This window comes from Myotis yumanensis, unplaced genomic scaffold (genome assembly GCF_028538775.1).
Source record: "Myotis yumanensis isolate MYYU_CA2020_CCGP unplaced genomic scaffold, mMyoYum1.0.hap1 SCAF_23, whole genome shotgun sequence".
NCBI lineage: Eukaryota > Metazoa > Chordata > Mammalia > Chiroptera > Vespertilionidae > Myotis > Myotis yumanensis.
The window spans coordinates 5,923,606-5,941,823 of record NW_027223774.1 but is presented as its reverse complement, the minus strand read 5'-3'; the positions used below and the strand labels follow the sequence as shown (position 1 = coordinate 5,941,823).

The 18,218-nt window shown below is 43.4% G+C and overlaps 1 protein-coding gene across 3 annotated transcripts; it reads left to right on the top strand.

Moving 5' to 3' along the window:
- Window positions 1-1,730: 1,730 nt before the first annotated feature.
- Window positions 1,731-16,463, top strand: LOC139000020 (zinc finger protein 211-like). Of its 3 annotated transcripts, none has more exons than XR_011469508.1 (4): window positions 1,731-1,965; window positions 2,833-2,959; window positions 5,586-5,670; window positions 12,155-16,463. XR_011469508.1 is itself a non-coding variant. In XM_070402275.1 (4 exons), the coding sequence occupies exons 1-4, from the start codon at window positions 1,933-1,935 to the stop codon at window positions 14,457-14,459; spliced, it is 249 nt and encodes an 82-aa protein (XP_070258376.1). In that variant the 5' UTR covers window positions 1,731-1,932; the 3' UTR covers window positions 14,460-16,463. The 3 variants fall into 3 exon arrangements, 2 of the variants coding, with proteins under 2 accessions (XP_070258376.1, XP_070258375.1); XM_070402275.1 differs by lacking the exon at window positions 5,586-5,670 and having other exon boundaries at window positions 12,155-12,222; window positions 14,439-16,463; XM_070402274.1 differs by lacking the exon at window positions 5,586-5,670.
- Window positions 16,464-18,218: the final 1,755 nt, after the last annotated feature.

The window sequence follows — 18,218 nt, the reverse complement described above, 5'->3', positions numbered from 1 at the left end:
CATTACAATTCATAACAGTAGCAAAATTACAGTGATGAAGTAGCAACGAAAATAATTTTATGGTTTGGGGTCACCACAACATGAGGAACTATATTAAAGGGTCGCGACATTAGGAAGGTTGAGAACCACTGAGCTAGAGCTTTCTCCTGGCTTCCAGAGAACAGAAGAAAATGCTCAAGGCTCAGGTGGCTTTGTTTGGTGTGTGTGTGTGTGTGTGTAAGTGTGTTTTTCATTAATCCTCACCCAGGGATGTTTGTTCTCTTTTTTTTTAACCCTCCCTCGCCTTGCATCTGAGATTCTGCACTCTCTTCCATGCTTCCATGTCTCTGGATCCACTCCGTTCTTCAGTTAATTTTGTTAATTAGGTCCCATCTATGTGTGAGATCAAGTGATGCTTTTCTTTCTGCGACTCACGTATTTCACTTAGCACGATGCTCTCCAGGTCCCTCCATGCCGTGTGAAAGGGTTCTTACCCTTTTTTACCGCTGCAAAGCATCCCATGGTATAAATGTACCACAGCTTTCCTATCCACTCATCTACTGATGGGCACTTAGGCTGTTTTGAAATCTTAACTATTGTAAATTGTGCTGCTATGAACATAGTGGTGCGTACATTCTTTCTGATTGTTGTTTCAGGTTTCTTAGGATATATTCCTAGAAGTGTGATCACAGGGTCAAATGGCAGTTCCATATTTAATTTTTTGAGGAAACTCCCTATGTTTTCCATAATGTCTGCACCAATCTCCATTCCTACCAGCAGTGTACTAGGGTTCCCTTTTTTCCATATCTTCACGAGCACTTGTCCTTTGTTGAAGGTAGTCATTCTGACAGTTGTGAGGTGGTATCTAATTGTTGCTTTAATTTGCATCTCACTGATGATCAGTGTCTTTCACCATTTTTTCACATGTCTCTTGGCCATGTTATCCACATTGCAGCCCAGGCAGAGCTGACAGTTCAAATGGCCCCAGAAAGTAGATGCTCTTAAATAGTGATGTCTGTTTTTGAGACATTAACTTCATACAAGGGAGGCAGGTTAGATGAGTTAGACACTTGAGCAACCTCTGCAAGTGGCCTGAAAGAAGACACAATGCCTGTCATTCAGAAAAGCGCTGGTCCTGAAAAAAAAAATACAGTGGGGCCTTGACTTACGAATTTCATCCGTTCCGTAACAGAGCTCATAACTCAAATTACTCGTATGTCAAATCATTAAAGTGAACGAGTGAGACAGGTGATTCTGGGCTGATGTGGCGTTCACTGTGACGTTCACTGCGCCAACTAGCGGTGGGGTATGTGAAGCTGGCTCATAACCCGAATTTTAGCTCGGAACTGAAAGCAAAAAATCGGCCGAGAGACAGCTCGTATCTCGAAAAACTCCTTAGTCGGGACACTCGTAAGTCAAGGCCCCACTGTATGCAAAACCAGCAGCTAAAGGAAGCCAGGCAGGTGCCTCGGAAACAAACTTGCCCTAGAAATCCCCTCCCCTGAAGGCACTGGAGGGTCCTGAGTATACTTGGTGTTTTCTTGGGCTATTTGCCCTCAAAACCAGACCTGGAGTCAGCTAAGGAAATACGGGATCCTGGCCGTGGAGCCTAGGAACTACATTACCCAGAAGGCCGCGCGTGGAATGCCACCAGGCTGAGCCAATGGAAGCTCAGAGAAGGCGTTTCCGTGGTTTCAAGTTCTGGTGGGCGTGACCGGTAGTCTTTTCTCCATTTTGTCTGTAGAGGTCGGCGGTACCTGGCTGAGTCCCGTGGAGAAGGCTGGAGAGTGCTTTTCCCCGCCTCGCAGCCCGTGGTGGGAGCCTCCAGTGGTGCTCACAGCGCACACGTGGGATTGAAGCTCGGAGTCGCCACCAGACCCGCCCAGGGCCGGGACAGGGACCGCCATTCCTGCAGCGGCTTCTGCTCCCGCCCCGCTCCGACTACCGAGTGCAATGGAGGCGCCGGTGCTGAGGAGACGGGCTGAGGTGAGTGTGTCCCCCGGGTCCTCACCGTCACTCACACCGAACAGGACAGCCCGGGTGCAGGCGCTTGTCCTGCAGCTCAGTCCGCTAGGAGGACCGTGAGGAAGGTGGAGGGGAGAGAGGAGTGTTGTGGCTTCTGAGGACACAGCAAGTGCAGGGCAGAGAGGACGGGGGTGACTTGCATCTGAAGGTCCCTGAGGATGTGGCTGTGAGTATTGACGGAAAGATCAGAGGCTGCAGGGAGGACGGCACAGACTCATTCGGGGCTTTCCCGGCTGTGGCTCCATCCGGGGCCTGGGGTGGGCCTGGATCCGGCTGGACTACAAGCTCTCTACACGCCATATGCCAAGTTCATGGGTGAGTCCACGAGACCCAGTGGCATTGGAGCAGGAAGGGGGCAGAGCTGAGGGAGTGAACCTGGGGTCTGAACATGGGAAGGGGGTAAACATTACCCAGTGGTGTGCACATCTGGGGGAAGTGTGAGCTGATGGTCCCGGGACCTGGTGTGGGGACATAAAGGTGAAGCATAAACCGACGCTTGGCTTTGTCTTGGAGGCAGGATCTAGGAGACTGCAGTGGTGTTGCCTGGGAGGAAGGCTGGGGCCCTTCAGGCATCGCCCAGACCTTAAATGGCATTGCCCTCTACCCTCCCCTCCCCCAATCCTTCCCACCCAACCCAGCTGCTCTGCTGAGGGCCATGTAGTGAGTAATGGGACTGTGATGAGAGAGCATCGTGCACGGGCATTAGGGCCTGGTGTCCACACTAACCGGGTGCCCTGGAGGAGGTTGAGGGAAGGGAAGGTGTATAAGGAGTAGGATTACTGCTTCTCAGAGAGACAGCTCTGGTTTCAATTGTCTCCATTCTGACAGGTTGGTGTGACCTTTGAGGACATTGCCCTGTACTTCTCCAGGGAGGAATGGAGCCTCCTTGATGAGGGTCAGAGACAGCTGTACCTGAATGTGATGCTGGACAACTTTGAACTTATATCCTCGCAGGGTAAGACCAGTGACCTGGGCTTGGCTTTGCCATTTCCCAGGCCCCATCCCCCAGGGTGTGCTCTGTCCTCCCATGTAGACTGTGGTACTGCTTGGTTTTCCAGTTTCCGGGGTAGTTGTTGTCCTGGGGAGGGTGGGTCTGTTTCCACTGCTCCCTTCTATTCCTAAAGCTCCAATACTCCCCGCTGCACTAAACTCACAGGGAAGGACTTGTGGTTGGCAGTGTGATTGGAAGCCTGAGGGATTCCACCTTGATCAGTGAGGAAAGCGTTTTCTATATTCCTGTTGGACATTTGTACCTATTTTTTGACGAATTGTCTCTACATCCTTATCCTGTTTATTAACTATATTTTGGTTAAAGAGTCTTTTGAATACTTTGTATATTTTATATATTAATGGCTTATTAAATACAGGAGCACAGACAGATTTTTCCATGTGCTTGATTGTTCTTTGCAAGTATTGCTCCCCACATTATTTTTTTTTTTTAGTATATTTCTTTATTGATTTCAGAGAGGAAGGGAGAGAGAGATAGAAACATCAATGATGAGAGAGAATCACCGATCAGCTGCCTCCCGCACGCCCCCCACCACTGGGGATTGGGCCCACAACCTGGGCATGTGCCCCTGGCCGGAACCGAACCTGGGACCCCTCAGTCTGCAGGCCAACGCTCTATCCACTGAGCCAAACCGGCCAGGGCCCCACACTCCTTTTTTTTTTTTTTTTAATAAATTCCATGTTTTTGGCAACGGTGTAGTTGGCAGGTCCAGTGCCATCATTTTTCTAGGAAGCTCAGATGCTTGTTACGAGTGGTTAGCAATAAAGTATTTTTTTAACCTTTAACACATGATTTTTATTGAACATGTATAGGGTTCACCTTTACATTTTATTACAAACTAGAGGCCTGATGCACGAACATCATGCAAGGGTAGGCCTTCCTTCTGCCTGCACCGGTTTACCTCCGGCTTCCAGCACCCAGGCTTCCCTCTGGCCGCTGACATCTGGGACTGGGGTTTCCCTCTTGCTGCTGGGACCTGGGCACCCATCTGCAGAGGGAGGCCTTGCCCACCCGCACAGCCCACTGGCCAGTGCAGTAGGCTTCATCTTTGGGGCAATCACAGAGCCCCCCCATTGATTGCTCCTCCAGCTGTGGCCTGGGCCTCCCTCTGCGTACCATTGTGGGGTAATGGCAGAGCCCCTGGACCAATCGCATTGCACCTGGCTTGGCTGGCCTGGCGTTCATGCGTGTCATGTCGTGTTCCTTTGGACCGCGTTTTTGTAAAAAAAAAAAAAGGGGGTAGGGGGTAGATGTTTCCTATATAAAAATGAAGGTCATTATCCAAGTATTAGAACACAATACTAATGGAATCACTTCAATAAACATTTTTGCACAAACATATATATGACTACTCACAGTGTATCAGCTTCCCCAAGAACAGTTGGATGCACAAAATGAAGGTAATCCCCAACATAAGATGTACAGGCAGTCCTCGGGTTAGGTCGGACTTGACGTACATCATTTCGTGGTTATGTCGCCGTCTCCCATTTATTTATAAGAAGAAAAAAGTTCCATCATTTCGACATATGTACATATGTACTTTATGCTTTTTATTATTTATTTACCACAAGTAAAAGTCAGGAATTGTTATCTTTCTTTTAAGTTTTTTTTACTGTTTCACTTCATTATTGCTGTGTATGTGCTCCATGTGAGTGACAGAGGTGCTTATGTAGGTGGGTTTTAACTTTCTGCGAAAATCGAGCTGTAGGAATGAATCTCCAAGGTAACCCGAGGACCTACTGTATTTAAAAAAAAAAAAAAAGCAGCCCTGACCAGTTTGGCTCAGTGGATAGAGCGTCAGCCTGCGTACTGAAAGGTCCCAGGTTTGATTACGGTCAAGGGCATGTACCTTGGTTGTAGTCACATCCCCGGTAGGAGGTGTGCAGGAGGCAGCTGATCAATGTTTCTCTCTCACCGTTGTTTCTAGCTCTCTATCCCTCTCCCTTCCTCTCTGTAAAAAATCAATAAAATGCATTTAAAAAAAAATCAAACTGAATGTCTCCGAAATGTCTTCCTGTGCATGGGATTTGGTCAATGACTAACATCAAGAGGTGGACATACACATTTGCAAAAGCAGAGCTTGTAGCCTGTGCAAATTACAAAATCTACCAGCTGTGTCTTATGGAGGAGGAGCTAGAAACCACCTACACAGCCATTTAAAATATACTGTGTACAGCCGAAACCGGTTTGGCTCAGTGGATAGAGCGTCGGCCTGCGGACTGAGGGGTCCCGGGTTCGATTCCGGTCAAGGGTATGTACCTCGATTGCGGGCACATCCCCAGTGGGGGGTGTGCAGGAGGCAGCTGATCGATGTTTCTCTCTCATCGATGTTTCTAACTCTCTATCTCTCTCCCTTCCTCTCTGTAAAAAATCAATAATATATATTTTAAAAAAATAAATAAATAAAATAAAATAAAATATACTGTGTACATAAGACGGGGCAAAAGTAGGTTTACAGTTGTGACTTAGAAAAACACGAGTTTCTTCTTATATTCTTATTTATTGATTGATTTTAAAAAAATTATTGCAAAGGCATTTTTTAAAATATATTTTATTGATTTTTTTTTTACAGAGAAGAAGGTAAAGGGATAGAAAGTTAGAAACATCGATCAGCTGCCTCCTGCACACACCCCACTGGGGATGTGACCGCAACCAAGGTACACGCCCTTGACCGGAATCGAACCTGGGACCCCTCAGTCTGTAAGCCGATGGACCCTTCAGTCTGCAGGCTGACGCTCTATCCACTGAGCCAAACCGGTTAGGGCACAGTGAAGTATTTTTAATGAAGTTATATAGAGGTTTTTGGGGGGGACAGTCATTTCATTGTTATTAGCCTGCAGTATAGTATTAACATATCTTTATTGTTCATTGGGAACTTCAACTATTTGTGTGAATTTCTGTCCATATCGAAATATTCGCTTTATTGTGCTGATCATAACAGAATCCACAATATCTCCCAATGATTCCTTCATATTATTTGCGAGTATTTCCTCCCATCCTCTAGATTGCCTTTCATTTCATTTTGTTTATTATTGTTGTGCTGTGAGGAAGCTTTTTTCTTTATTTGTTGCAGTCTGGACTGTTTTTCTCTATTTTTTTTTTTTAAATATATTTTATTGATTTTTTACAGAGAGGAAGGGAGAGAGAGATAGAGAGTTAGAAACATCGATGAGAGAGAAACATCGACCAGCTGCCTCCTGCACATCTCCCACTGGGGATGTGCCCGCAACCCAGATACATGCCCCTGACCGGAATCGAACCCGGGACCCTTCAGTCCGCAGGCCGACGCTCTATCCACTGAGCCAAACGGGTTTTGGCTGTTTTTCTCTATTTAGTCAGGTGATTTGGTCACATCCAGAAAATCCCGTCCAAAACAAACCTCCAAAACTTTTTCTCTAGATTGTCTTGAAAGAGTTTTAAGTTGTAGCGCTGACATTTAATTCTCTAATGCAGGTTAAGTTAAATTTTATCTGTGAGGGCCAGTTTTGTTGTTTTACATGTGAATATCAATTTTTAGCAGTACCAGTCATTGAAGAAACCATCTGTCTCTTCTTCTGTGTCTTGCAGCTTTGTCAAAGATGACTTGAAAGTATGTGCTTGGGTTTCTTCTGTTTTTTGTCCTGTATTTTTGATCTATGTTTCTGTGTTTCTCCAATAATACATTGTTTCCTTGTTTTCTCTTTGTAATAAATTGGTGCCGCTGGCTTTGTTCTTCCTCAAGATTGCTTTTTTTAGTGGAAGTCTTTTGGTTCCATACATTTCAAGATTCCCTTTTCATTTCTTTGTAAAATACCATTGGAGTTATCATGGGGATTGCATTTAATCTGTAGATAGCTTTGTGTATTATAGATATCGTCATATTTCTTTTTCAAATTCAAAAACACAGGAAGTCTTTCAACTTATTGGTGTTTTCTTCCATTCCTTTCATCACTGTATCATAGTGTTTAATGTACAGATGTTTCACCTTTTGGTCGAATTTATTCCTTTTTTTTAATACTTTTGTAAATTTGATGACCTTCACTTTTTTTATATATATATATATATTTATTGATTTTTTATAGAGAGGAAAGGAGAGAGATAGAGAGTCAGAAACATCGATGAGAGAGAAAAATCGATCAGCTGCCTCCTGCACACCCCCTACTTGGGGATGTGCCCGCAACCTAGGTACATGCCCTTGACCAGAATCGAACCCGGGACCTTTCAGTCCGCAGGCCGACACTCTATTCACTGAGCCAAACCGGTTTCGGCGACCTTCACTTTTCTACCGAAGAATTTATTGTTAGTGTGTGGAAATGGAACTAATGTTTGTACGTTTATTTTTCATCCTGTCACTTTTCTGAATTTAGTTCTTTATTCTTCTTTCATCTTCACCCCTGTAGTCTGAATATTTTTCCCATTTATTTTCTTTTAGAGAGAGAAAAATGAGAGAGAGCCAGTGAGAGAGAAACATCGATTGGTGGCCTTCCACATGTGCCCCTACTGGTAGCGGTATCAGACCTGCAACCAAGGTACCTGCCCCTGACTGGGAATCTAAACCATGACCCTCCAGTGCACAGGCTGGCACTCTCACCACGGAGCAACACAGGCCAAGATTATTTATTTATTCTATAAATTATATTTTAAAAAAATATATATTTTATTGATTTTTTTACAGAGAGGAAGGGAGAGAGATAGAGAGTCAGAAACATCAATGAGAGAGAAACATCGATCAGCTGCCTCCTGCACAACCCCCACTGGGGATGTGCCCGCAACCCAGGTACATGCCCTTGACCGGAATCGAACCTGGGACCCTTCAATCCGCAGGCCGACGCTCTATCACCTGAGCCAAACCGGTTTCGGCTATAAATTATATTAAACATATATTTTTATTGATTTTAGAGCAGCAGAGTACGAGAGAGAGACTGAAATATCAGTGATGAGAGAGAGTCATTGATGGGCTGCCTCCCGTGTGACCCACACTGGTGATTGAGCCCGCAACCTGTGCACGTGCCCAGACAGGGAATTGAATTGTGAGCTCCTTAGTTCATGGGTCGATGCTCAATCACTGAGCCATACTAGCCCTCCTTTATTTATTGATTTGGGAGACAGAGAAAGAGAGAGACGGGAACATCAATCTGCTATTCTATGCATTCACTGGCTCCCCCCTGCATGTGCCCTGATGGGGGATCAAACCCACAACCTTAGTGCATGGGGACCACACACTCACCAACTGATCCACCTGGCCGGGCCTCTGAATTTGTTTCAGAAGCTCATAGTGGCTTCTTTTTTTTTTTAATCTTTAATTTCTTTATTGGTTAAGCTATTACAAGTGTGTCCTCATCCCCCACAATTAACCCCCAACCTCCTACCCCCCACTCATGCTTTCATCCCCCTGTTGTCCATGTCCATTGGCTTGGCTTATATGCATGCATACAAGTCCTTTGGTTGATCTCTTCCCCTTACCCCCACCCTCCCCTACTTTCCCTCTGGGGATTGATAGTCTGATCGCTGTTTCTCTGTCTTTGGATCTGTCCCTGTTCATCAGTCTATGTTGTTCTCTATATTCCACAAATGAGTGAGATCATGTGGTAGTTATCTTTCTCTGACTGGCTTAATGCTCTCCAGTTCCATCCATGCTGCTGCAAATGGCAAGAATTCCTTCTTTTTTACCGCAGCATAGTATTCCATTGTGTAGATGTACCACAGTTTTTTAATCCACTCATCTGCTCATGGGCACTTAGGCTGTTTCCAGATCTCAGCTATGGTGAATTGTGCTTCTATGAACATAGGGGTGCATATATCCTTTCTGATTGGTGTTTCTGTTTTCTTGGGATATATTCCTAGAAGTGGGATCATTGGGTCAAATGGAAGTTCCATTTTTAGTTTTTTGAGGAAACTCCATACTGTTCTCCACAGTGTCTGCACCAGTCTGCATTCCCACCAGCAGTGCAGAAGGGTTCCTTTTTCTCCACATCCTTTCCAACACTTGTTTGTTGATTTGTTGATGATAGCCATTCTGACAGGTGTGAGATGATACCGCATTTTTGTTTTGATTTGCATCTCTCGTATAGTTAGGGACTTTGAGCATGTTTACATATGTCATTCGGCCTTCTGTATGTCCTCTTTCAAAAAGTGTCTATCTAGGTCGTTGCCCATTTTTTGATTGGACATGGTGGCTTCTTGACAAATTTCTCTATGGAGGCTCATGTCACCTGCTAACATCAACATCTCTTATGACGCATTGTGGTTCATAGTGACAGGTGTAATGTCTTTCATTTCTTTACAGTTTATTTGCGGCTTGGTTTGTTTTGTTTTTTTTTCCGTTAGTATAGTTGAAATTTTTCCAATTTTTTATCTTTCAAGAAATACATGTTAGGTATTCTTGTATTTTTTCTTGTCTCCTTTTATTTATGTTTGTTCTAATATTTATTGTTTCTTTCTTTTGGAACCTTTGGGTTTACTTTCTTGTTTTGTTTCTAGTTTTCTGAACTGCCAGTAATTTTGGAGGTCTTTTTTCATAATGTAGGCATTTATCATATAAAATTGCCTCTTCGAATTGTATTTTCTGAATTTATACATGAGCTTTGGTAAGCTGTCTTTTCATTTACTTTGTCTCTGGACCTTTTTCAGTTCTCTTTTTTATTTGGCTACCCTGGAATTCATATTTATTTTTTTATATTAAGTTTCAGATAGAGAGGAAGAGAGCATTATGCTAAGTAAAATAAGCCAGTCAGAGAAAGATAACTACCACATGATCTCACTCATTTGTGGAATATAGAGAACAACATAGACTGATGAACAGAAAGAGAGAGAGAGAGAGAGAGAGAGAGAGAGAGAGAGAGAAGCATCTCTGTGAGGGAGAAACATTGATCGATCGGTTGTCTACACACATGTCCTAGACTGGGCATCGAATCCAAGACCCCGAGTGTCACAGGACCGTACTTGAACCAAATTAGCCACACTGGTGAGGGTATTCTGTAGTTGTGTTTTTTTTTTAGCATATTTTTTTATTGATTTCAGGGAGGAAGGGAAAGGGAGAGAGATAGAAACATCAATGATAAGAAGAATCATTTATTGTCTGCCTCCTGCACGCCCCCTACTGGAGATCAAGCCCACAACCCCGGGCATGGGCCCTTGACCAGAATCCAACTGGGGACCCTGGGGTTGGAATCAAACCCAGGACCCTTCGTTCTACAGGCTTATGCTCTAGCCACTGAGCCACACCTGCTGGGACCATTCTGCGGTTTTTAAAAAGAAAACTTCCAGTATTTTTCGAATAACAGGCCACTATGGTCAAAGATAGCAGCAGCACAATGGTTGATGGAGGTAACTCTGACCCTTGTTTTTGACTGTAGCTGTCTTCAAATGTATTTGTTCACCCAGTCTTTCCAGTCATCCTTTCTATGCAGTTGTCCTTATTTGATTTTCTGTATTACTGTTTGTCTTCATTGTACTCTTTTTCTCGTTTCCTGTGTTTTTTTTTAAATATATTTCTTTATTGGTTTTAGAGAGGAAGGAAGAGGGAGAGATAGAAACATCAATGATGAGAGAGAAATCATTGATCAGCTGCCTCCTGCACGATCCTATTGGGAATCGGACCTGCAATGCGGGCTTGTGCCCTTGGCCAGAATCGAACATAGGACCCTTCAGTCCACAGGCCGATGCTCTATCCAGTGAGCCAAACTGGTTAGGGCGCCTGTGGGTTTTTGTTAATAGATAGGTGTCTACTTCCTCTGGGATGGGAAAAGATTCTCAGATCTCTGATTCTGCCATCTGGCTGATGTCACTCGCATTGGTCTTTTGCTGTGATCTCATCTGTGCTTTGCTGTTGTACCGCAGTGTTGACCATCCATCTTTGCAGTGTTTTCTTCTATTATTTCTATCATTTATCCCGTAGAGTGAATCAGCTGGGAATTACGCGGAAGAATCATTGCTGCATCACAGTAGAAACATGACTTTATGAACGACACAGTGGACAAATGCGGTTTTGCCTGAATAAGGGGCTGTAACAAAACACCTGGGCTTTGTTACATTCATAACTAGGAACCCATTTGGTTCTACAGTGTTTTGTGCCATTGCCCATTCTTCACCCAATTCTACTTGTTCTTGCTTCTTGTTGACACTTTGCCAACGACTCAGTTTTAATAGTGATCAGTGCTCATTCTCCTTGGTTTCCCAGTCCATGGATAGCCTAAGCTCTCTAAACTTTTCACCTCTACCTCTTTCACAGGTCTCTCTTTTTTTTTTTTTTTTTTTAAATATATTTTATTGATTTTCTACAGAGAGGAAGGGAGAGAGATAGAGAGTCAGAAACATCGATGAGAGAGAAACATCGACCAGCTGCCCCCTGCACATCTCCCACTGGAGATGCGCCCGCAACCCAGGTACATGCCCTTGACCGGAATCGAACCTGGGACCCCTCAGTCCGCAGGCCGACGCTCTATCCACTGAGCCAAACCGGTTTCGGCCACAGGTCTCTCTTTAGTGCCCTCCACCATTGGTCCATGCCTGCAGAGTCTTAGAGTGCACACCTATTACTATATTGAGGTAGAACATCATGTGCTCTAATACAATTGATTTTTATGGGTGTGAGCACATTGGAATTGTTCTACACAGACTCAGTTCACCAGTATGAAAGGTCCGAAAGGAAGCCATTTGTGGAGGAACAACTAGCAGAGCCTACGTCTCTTCTTTTTGTCCCATCCTGTGCTCTGTACCTCCCTTGGTGAGATTTTCACCATTGACTGACCTTTGGGGCCAAGTAATGTGTAACAGTCATTTCCTCAGAGTCTAACTCACTTGTCTCTAAAATCATTTTATAGAATTGTGCCTATGCCAAAACCGGTTTGGCTCAGTGAATAGAGCGTCGGCCTGCGGACTGAAAGGTCCCGGGTTCGATTCCGGTCAAGAGCATGTACCTAGGTTGCGGGCACATCCCCAGTAGGAGATGTGCAGGAGGCAGCTGGTCAATGTTTCTCTCTCACCGATGTTTCTGACTCTCTATCTCTCCTTTCCACTCTGTAAAAAATCAATAAAAAAAATATATTAAAAAAAAAGAAAAAGGTAGAATTATGCCTAGTTGTGACAGATAAACATTTGTGGTGAAGATACTCTGTTTTCATAAGGTCAACATGTACTTAACCAGCGTTTCCTTTTGTTCAGGTTGCTGCTGTGGAGCAGAGGATGTGGAGGAACCCACTGAACAGAAGGTTTCTGTAAGAGTGTCACAGGCAAGTATTCCCAAGTTACCCTTGTCTTCCCAGGAGAGCCACCCCTGTGAGAGGTGTGGGCTAGTCTTGGGAAACATTTTCCACTTGACTGAGCTGCAGGGAATACAACTCGGACAGATACTGTTGAGGTGTGGGGCGTGTGCACAAGGATTTTATTTCAGTACAAAATTTCACCAGCAGCATGTGAGAGAGCAGACTTTCATTAGAGATGTGGACAGGATCTCACTTGCAAACAGCTGCAATTTCCAGGTGTCCCAGAATCATGTCACCTGTGGGGAGGTGGTGCAGGGTGTCCTTACCGAGTCAGGACATCTCCACCTAAAGGCTACTCAGACCAGCGATAGGCCAGAAGATATTTTGAAATGTGAGATGAAGTTTCAAAGGAGAGAAGAATATAACAAGGTCATTGACTCCAATCACATGTTTATTCAGGACAAGTGTGTCCATGCTGGAAGTCAGTGTTTTCCGTGCTATGAATGTGGAAATTATCTTACCCAATTTTCTAGCTTTCATTATGAACATGGAGAAAAGCCTTACAAATGCAGTGAATGTTGGAAATCTTTTACGACGATGCATAGCCTTCGTTGTCATCAGAGATTTCACACTGGAGAAAGGCCTTATGAGTGCAGTGAATGTGGGAATTCTTTTACCAGTAGCACCGCCCTTCGTCGTCACCAGAGACTTCACACTGGAGGAAAGCCTTACAAATGCAGTGAATGTTGGAAATCTTTTAAGAGAATTGATAGCCTTCATTGTCACCAGAGATTTCACACTGGAGAAAGTCCTTATGAGTGCAGTGAATGTGGGAAATCTTTTACCAGGAGCAATGCCCTTTGTCGTCATCAGAGAGGTCACACTGGGGAAAAACCTCATAAATGCAGTGAATGTGGGAAATCTTTTGCCACTAGCAGTGAGCTACACCGTCATCAGAGAGTTCACACAGGAGAAAAGCCTTATAAGTGCAGTGAATGTGGGAAATCTTTTACAAGAATTGATAGCCTTCATTGTCACCAGAGATTTCACACCAGAGAAAGTCCTTACGAGTGCAGTGAATGTGGGAAGTTTTTTATCAAGAGCAGTGGCCTCCATTATCAAAGTTTTCACACGGAAGAAAAGCCTTATACATGCAGTGAATGTGGGAAATCTTTTACCAGGAGCAGTGATCTTCATCTTCATCAGAGAGTTCACACTGGGGAAAGGCCTTATGAGTGCAGTAAATGTGAGAAATCTTTTACCACTAGCAGATACCTTCTTTGTCATCAAAGAGTTCACACAGGAGAAAAGCCTTATAAATGCAATGAATGTGAGAAATCTCTTACCAGGAGCGATCATCTCCTATATCATCAGAGATTTCACAGTGGAGCAAGCCATTATGAGTGCAAGTAATGTGAGATATCTCTCAGCCAATTTTTTAAAATTGTCTCTGCATAAAAGAGTCGAATTGTGCGAAATTTCTTAGATGTGTGGAAAATGTTTCTTAGTTCGGTCTTAGCAATAGTATTAGGAAATTTGTGAATTCTCATTAATCTAAATTGTAGCTCATACATTTAATCACCTGCGTTATGTAAAGTCCCCTCAAGTGACTTTGTTGTTGTGTTTTGTTTTTATGTTGGTATCATTGTATCTATGTTACACTTTCTAACATACGGAGACATACAGCCAGATCTGTATCACTGCATATTTCTGTTGCTGAAGGTATTTCACCCGAACCACCTATAAGGTCCCTACAGATGGCATCAGTCACCATCCTCTTATGCCCGCAACGCTAACTCTGTTGTCTGATTTGTTGAAGAAAATGAGGAATACCTGAGCCCTTGGTTCTTACTTGTTTCCCGGTCATGAGTTGTCACATAGGACTGATTACTGTTGGCGCCAGTAAACATAATGTTGCAGAGGGACTGCCATTTTCAGGGACACACTTTCTCTAGATGCTAGTGATGACTTTATTGAGTGCCTAAGTCATCAATGAGAGAACTGCAAGTCTCCTGTCTCTTTGGTTTGTAAAATAATGAAGGCTTTTTCCTAAGACTTCTTTAATCTGGGGTGTTCTATTTACTCTATGGCTAGTTCATAATGAGATCTGGCCTCTCCAAGCATGATCAGGTGAAAAACATTTATTTGGGTCTGAAATATTTTTGCCCTTGGGGGAACATTATGGTGCAGAAATTAACTTAGCAGTTTTTGCCAAATTTACATTGCTGCCCATATTTTCCTAGGAAACACTCTGGACTCTCTAGTCCTCATGTGATGTTCTGGATGCTTTGAGACACAGAGATCACTCCAAGGAAGGGGTTGCTGTCACAACCTCCAGTACGTCTTCTAGCAACATGAATTTATTTCTACTTTTCAAGGGATACCAAGACATTTGAAGGGAATCACTTGCACAGGTCTTGCAGAGGGCCATGTGCCCTAGTGCCTGCAATTTCAAGGATGTTGGTCACTGGTTTGAGGACCAGTGTATGTAGGGGAAATCCTTTCCTAGCAGAAACACAGACCTAATTGTTGTTGGACAAGAGTATAGCCCATTAGATGGAATGGTCCTCATCTAAACGTGCATCCGGGCTTTTTAAAAAAAAAACTATAAGAGCTGTGTGTACACATGTCTGAGTGACTCCAGGCATGTTTATCTTCTGTGGAGCAGTCGTCATTGAATATAATCAGTAGCTTTTGTGGCTTCCTGTAGCTTCTCAGATGTTCCCATCAGAGCCATTGGTGCACTGGCAGCAAAACAAGATGAAGACAAAGACTGTCTTTCGTCCAGGGATGTGACTTTTGTGACCCAGCCAGCATTCCAGTGGGTTTGGGTGAAAGTTCTTCATTGTTTGTTACATTTTATGTCACTGACACGAGACTCTCGCCCAGAGGGCATAAGTATGGGGATTAAATATAGACTTGCCAAACCTGTTGTTCCAAAATCGGTGAACATACATTTGTTTTATCTAGAACCATTTTTGAAAAGCTATAATGAGTAAATTACATGTGTTAAGTATAGAGTTTCATACATCTTGACATGTGCATGAAATTGTAACCATCATTATAATACTGACCATATCTGTCACTGTGTAATTGCTTCCTGACCTCTTTTAAAATATATTTTTTTATTGATTTTTTACAGAGAGGAAGGGAGAGGAACAGAGAGAAACATCGATGAGAGAGAAACATCGATCAGCTGCCCCTGCACACTCCCCACTGGGGATGTGCCTGCAACCAAGGTACATGTCCCTAACCGGAATCGAACCCGGGACCCTTGAGTCCGCAGGCCGATGCTCTATCCGCTGAGGCAAACCGGTCAGGGCCCTGACTTCTTTTAATGTGTCCCTGTTCTTCACAGCTTTCCTAGTAACCATGGATTTACATTCCATTTTAATAGAGAACTTTGCTTTTTAAACTAAGTATTTTTCTGCTTTCAGTTATGTTTCATAACTGCTTGGAGGTTTATTAAAGATATATTAGTAACTCATCTTTTTTCTGGTAGATATTCTTACCTTTGAATATATCACCATCAGTTTGTCCATTTTAATACATATTTGGTTATTTCTAATAAAGCTGGTACAAACATTTGGGTATAGTTCTTTATATGGATATAAGTGTTATTTACCTTTGTCAGAAACTCAGTGCATAATCTGAGTTTTTGGGTAGATGAATGTTTAAATTTACCGAGATTAGCAAATTTTAATCCAAATGGAATATACCACCAGGGCCTGTGTGGCTCAGGCATCATCTGGTGCAGCACAGGGTTGTGGATTTGATTGCCAGTGGTGATAAGTGCCTGTGTTGTGGGCTAGATCCACAGAAGTGGGTGTGCAGCAGGCAGCTGGCCGATATGGCAGTCTTCCATCAATATTTCTCTCCCTCTTCCTTCTCTCTCTAAAAATTAGTAAACTCTCTTTAAAAATAAAACTTGCCCTGGCTGGTTTGGATCAGTGGATAAAGCATCAGCCTGCGGACTAATGCCTCTCAGGTACGATTCCAGCCAAGGGCACATGCCTGGGTTGCGGGCTCGATCCCCAGTCGGTGGTGAACAGTCGGCAGCCGATCAATGATTCTCCCTCATCATTGATGTTTTCATCTCTCCCTCTCCCTTCCTCTCTGAAATCAATAAAGACATATATTTTAAAAAAACATCAGTTTCTATGAGCATGTCTTCTAAGAACAGAGTGAGTCAACCAATAGCCAAGCTCTAGGATATGCTAATAAGTAATAAAGATTGTTTAAAAGTCAATAAATAAAATAAACCTTAACTGATTGTACTTTGCATTTTTCCTTCAGCTGCCTCCTGCACACCTCCTACTGGGGATGTGCCCGCAACCAAGGTACATGCCCTTGACCGGAATCGAACCTGGGACCCTTCAGTCCCCAAGCTGACGCTCTATCCACTGAGCCAAACCAGTTAGGGCTGTGTCGCTATTTTTTGCTAAAACACCTAATCATATCTTCGGCCTAATGTGCTATGAGTGTGGGCAATTTTCTTTAAGAAAAAGATATTGAAACAACAAAGATGGATGTTGGAATTTCACTCATTTTGTGCCAGTTTTGCTTTATGAAGTAAATGTTTTTTGTATTAGAAAAATATGTATATATCTTACATTTTTCTTTTTATTTCTTTTTGATGGTTTCAGAGAGGAAGGGAGAGACAAAGAGGGATAGAAATATCAATGCTGACAATCATTGATTGGCTGCCTTCCACACATACACTACTGGGGACCAAGCCTGAAACCTGGACATATGCCCTAACCAGGAACCTAAACACGACTTCTGGGTTCATAGGTAGTTGCTCAACCACTGAGCCACACTAGCCAGGGTATGCATTTTCTCGTTGTCACAACAACCTGGGAAGTCGAAACTAATGTCAAATTGCTGGGAAGGTCCGTGATTACAGATATGAAGTAGGTTCTCCAAGTTTACTCATCAAACAAGTGTCAGATATAAGAGGCTGGGTTGCAATCCAATATTCTGGCTCCAGAGCCATGGACAATGTCTACCAGTGCTGGTCAAGCCCGTTGGGGAGGCTCACCTGAAGCTGCTGTTTGCATTGTTGAAATTTTGAATCTTCCCTATTTTTTTAAAGTACCAGAGTACTTATGCCATGCCCCTCCAACCCCAGAGATTTTCGTCCTTATCTCCCCCCCTAATTTATCACCAGTGAATTTCATGAACCCCCTTATGTCTTCTCTTTTGAGTCTAATGTATAAAAAAGGTGCAAAACTGCCATTCTCCCGAGAATTACTCAACCTGTTGTTATTCTGTTTCTGGCAATTGGGACCAGCTTGGGCCAAATAAACTTAGAAGAATTCTCCACCTGTTTGGACATTTCTTACAACAACACCAAAAGCAATTGACTCATGGGAAGCAGGAGAACATTACATGGAGGGGTATCAGCATTTCCAGGGACACAACTGACTGAAGATAAATTTATAAACACAAATGTAGAGCAGACCCAGAACCCAGCAAGCTAGAGCTTTCTCGTTGCTTCCAGGGAACAGAAGACAATGCTCAAGGCTCAGGTGACTTTGGTGTGTTTGTGTATTTCTTTAATCCTCACCCGGAGATGTTTAATCTCTTTTTTTCTTTTTCTTCTGTACCCTCTCTCGCCTTCTATCAGAGATTCTGCACTCTGTTCCAAGCTTCCACGTCTCTGGATCCGCTCCATTCATTAGTTAATTTTGTTAATTAGGTTCTATCTATGAGTGAGATCAAGTGATAGTTGTCTTTCTCTGACTGACATATTTCACTTAGAACCATGCTCTCCAGGCCCCTCCATGCTGTCTGAAAGGGTAAGAGATTCTTCTTTTTACCACTGCATAGTATTCCATGGTATAAATGTACCACAGCTTTTTTACCCACTCATCTACTGATGGGTACTTAGGCTGTTTTTAAATCTTAACTATTGTAAATTGTGCTGCTATGGACATAGCGGTGCATACATTCTTTCTGATTGTTGTTTCAGGTTTCTTAGGATATATTCCTAGAAGTGTGATCACAGGGTCAAATGGCAG

What these genes read in the sequence shown, in the direction of transcription:
- LOC139000020 (XM_070402274.1), top strand. Translation starts at nt 1,933, where the DNA reads ATGGAGGCGCCGGTGCTGAGGAGACGGGCTGAG. An exon ending in TGCTGAGGAGACGGGCTGAG is followed by an intron (nt 1,966 to 2,832) that starts GTGAGTGTGTCC and finishes CCATTCTGACAG; the next exon opens with GTTGGTGTGACCTTTGAGGA. An exon ending in TGAACTTATATCCTCGCAGG is followed by an intron (nt 2,960 to 12,154) that starts GTAAGACCAGTG and finishes CCTTTTGTTCAG; the next exon opens with GTTGCTGCTGTGGAGCAGAG.